Consider the following 3,159-nt stretch of genomic DNA (forward strand, 5'->3'; position numbering starts at 1 on the left):
CAGCTCAGCAGCCTCCTCTTCTGCATATTGGTAAAATATACTGACAGTAGCTGCTGATATTACCCGGTCCATCTTTGATTTTAATATTTACCTTAATTCTTTAAATCAAACGTTAACCACAATCAACAGCCTTTAGCAAATATACAGGTCGGTGTGATTATTCAGGATACTTAATCCTTCATTTAGTAGGCAACGGCAGTGATTTGGAACGCACTCAACCAGGACTGAAATGTTTAGTATTACAACTTGTAATGCCTAAATGTTTATTTACCCATGTACAGGGATGGTGAGGATGGTCTTGACGTTCGCCAACATCGTTTTGAAATGCTCGGCGTCCTTCTTGAAGCCCATTTCTGTCAACACCAGAGACTGGCTGATATCTTGGATGGAAGACACAAAAGACCACATCTGAAAACACAGAATCCCAGTGAGCACTATTCAACTGTCTCTCACGTAGAGCTGCCGGCTGTTGTCGAGACTCTTGCTGTGATAATGCCTCCACCTGGTGGATTTGTTTAAAACTGCAACACAGAAGCCGGATTTCATTCTCAATATTTACCCTCCTGTCCAGACACTTTGATGGGGTCTCCATTGCAGAAAGCCCCTTTGCCTTTCCGTGCTGTGTACAGTTTGTCCTCGATGCAGCTGTAGACGATCCCAAACTCTATCTGAAAGCAAGAAGCAGCCCAGAAAACAGCAGGGATTAATGTGGAATGGGAGGAGGGCTAAAAATAGAACAACAGCCATATAAGACGAGAAAGCTATTGTACTCATAATACATTCACTGGGTTACTGGGGCAATTACTATGTTGATGTTTCCTGTAATTAAGATGTTACAGGGTCAAAGACATAAGTGATTCACAAACAATAAAACCTACCTCTTTCTTCACAGTGAAGCCAATTGACACAGACACAAACGGGAACCTGCATAAAAGAAAAATTTAAAATATAAAACATTCATTTAATGAACTCCCTCTAGGTTTAAACTCAGAGGAATCAATTTCTATTATCAGTTCAGTTTCATCTACATTGTCTAATTATCCCTGACAGAGAGGACAATCCAAGAGAGAACCTAATTAAAAGATAAAAATAGTTAAGGAGCGACAGAGATAAAACGAATCTAGTGCCGTATCAGGTTTCTCAGCGGTTTCTGGAGTGTTTCTATAGCGCGGGCAGTACCTGTGAACGAAGTTGGTGGTGCCGTCAATAGGGTCGATGATCCACGTGGGATTGTCTGTGAGAACACTGGGAGCACCTGCTGCTACCGACTCCTCGCCTATGAAGCTTCCAAATCACCGACAGAAAAAAAAAAAAAAACACAAGATAAACAAATTTTTATGCATCATACAACTGTTACCTCAACTGTAAAATGAAAGATGCTATTCTCTGCCTGCTGTGCCCCTTCACTTTTCTATTAGAGTCTATAATAAAATAATGTGATGTGTGAAGTGGTTTCTTTTTTTTGCCTGGATGAGGACATGAGGTCATGTCCTCAGTAGTTTTTCTTCAATTTCAGGCGTCTTAGCATCCTGGAGGAAGTTTGGAACAGCATTACAGATAGCTGAATAGATTAAATGTTTAAAATCCAGATTATTATCGTCACATTTAGATATTTTTTTGTGGCTCGGGACATTAGTATTCATGAATTCGTAGCTACAGCCCTACAAGGATTGGGGATAACACATCCAAGTTACAGAAACCCATCATCCACATTGCAAACAAAATAAGCAAAGATAAGTGAAGCATTAAATACAGTGAAAAAGTTACAAATAAAAGAATAAAAAAATAGCATAAATAAAGACTAAACTTTGGGAGAATACACTGACAAAACGTTAAGTCCTACCAAGCGTATACCACCTCTCACGTCCACATTTGCTTGTAAATTACCTATGAGTTGGGTACTTTTCCTTGATGGAGGATATAATGAGCTGCTCCACTTTCTGGTCCGTCTCGGTCACCAGGTCAACCGGTGAGCTCTTCTGCATGACGGCGATATCCTTCTGGAGCGCCTCGCGGATCATCTGGCAGAAACACAACAATGACGAACTCAGCGAGAGGGATTTCTGGGATGACTGACTACATCTGCTACTTTAATTAGCCTAACGTGTGTTATGGTTACATCTTGTTGGCAATGACGGGTCAGAGTCGATTGGGTGAAAGCTCCAGAGCCCAAATACGATTATCTGCGTTTATTACACATTACTGAAACTTTCTCCTGAAAACATGCCCATTTTGTACAAGTAGATAAACCAAATTGAAACCATAGATGAATATGAATTAGTCTCAAACACAATTACCTTGGAATATAACTGCATGACAATTTAACTTTCTATACTCAGTGAAAACTTACTGTGAACCCATTAACCTGCTTACTTTTTGTGATCATTCAGGTTAAATTGTTTACTTTGGTGTGTATATAGTTTGTATTTGCACCTTACTGTTAACCAGTTTATATTTATGTTATGCATACATTTGTGTTACATTTTAGACATTGTGTACACCTTGTAATAATCTGTATTTTTTAAATATTTGTTTATATTTGCACTCTTTCCTACTTCGCACTGCAACTGCCGCACAGTAATCTCCCTCAGGATAAATAAAGTTCTACCTTGTCTTATTTTTCTCTGTGCAGCAAGAAAGATTCAGTGTACTTCTGTTTGTTCTTGATTATGGTGACATCCGGTGGATGCATGTATCAGGCACACTACTGCACAGACATGATCCTGTCCATCATTCAGTGCTACGTTTTAATTTAAATGCAACTGGACTGAGCTAACTAAACGTAAAAAAGAAGGCTCATATGTACCTTCTCATATTTAAAGCTTTTATTTTTGGGTAAATGTCTTTTCTGTTGTACTTTAGGCCTGTGTATTGGCAAAAAATTGGCGATACAATACAAATCACAATACGGGATTTTAATTCAGTATATTGCAATTTTTTACAAATCTAACCACTATATGCATAAAATTGTAAAAGAGTGAAAAAAGTACTATGAGGCGCTCTGTTAGCTCACCTGTTATACAACCCATATACTAACACTGAAGGCCTGACACCAGCCACCAGGTTTGATTCCAACCTGTGGCCCTGTTCTACATGCTTTCTCTTACCTCTTTCCTTTCTGTCAAGCTGTCACAGTCAAATAAAGGCTGAACAAAGTTT

At 39.0% G+C, this 3,159-nt stretch overlaps 1 protein-coding gene across 1 annotated transcript in view; it reads right to left on the reverse strand.

Moving 5' to 3' along the window:
* Positions 1-3,159, reverse strand: part of impa2 (inositol monophosphatase 2) — a 6,757-nt gene that overhangs the window by 2,583 nt on the left and 1,015 nt on the right. Inside the window, exons 3-7 of the mRNA XM_035656361.1 lie at positions 1,888-2,021; positions 1,180-1,284; positions 879-924; positions 560-668; positions 272-380 (exon numbers count right to left, since the gene is read on the reverse strand). Coding sequence (XP_035512254.1) covers positions 272-380; positions 560-668; positions 879-924; positions 1,180-1,284; positions 1,888-2,021 — 503 coding nt within the window. The remainder of the gene's footprint in view (positions 1-271; positions 381-559; positions 669-878; positions 925-1,179; positions 1,285-1,887; positions 2,022-3,159) is intronic.

Source organism: Morone saxatilis, unplaced genomic scaffold (assembly GCF_004916995.1).
Source record: "Morone saxatilis isolate NCDOM2014 unplaced genomic scaffold, NCSU_SB_2.0 Contig0, whole genome shotgun sequence".
Classification (NCBI taxonomy): Eukaryota; Metazoa; Chordata; class Actinopteri; family Moronidae; genus Morone; species Morone saxatilis.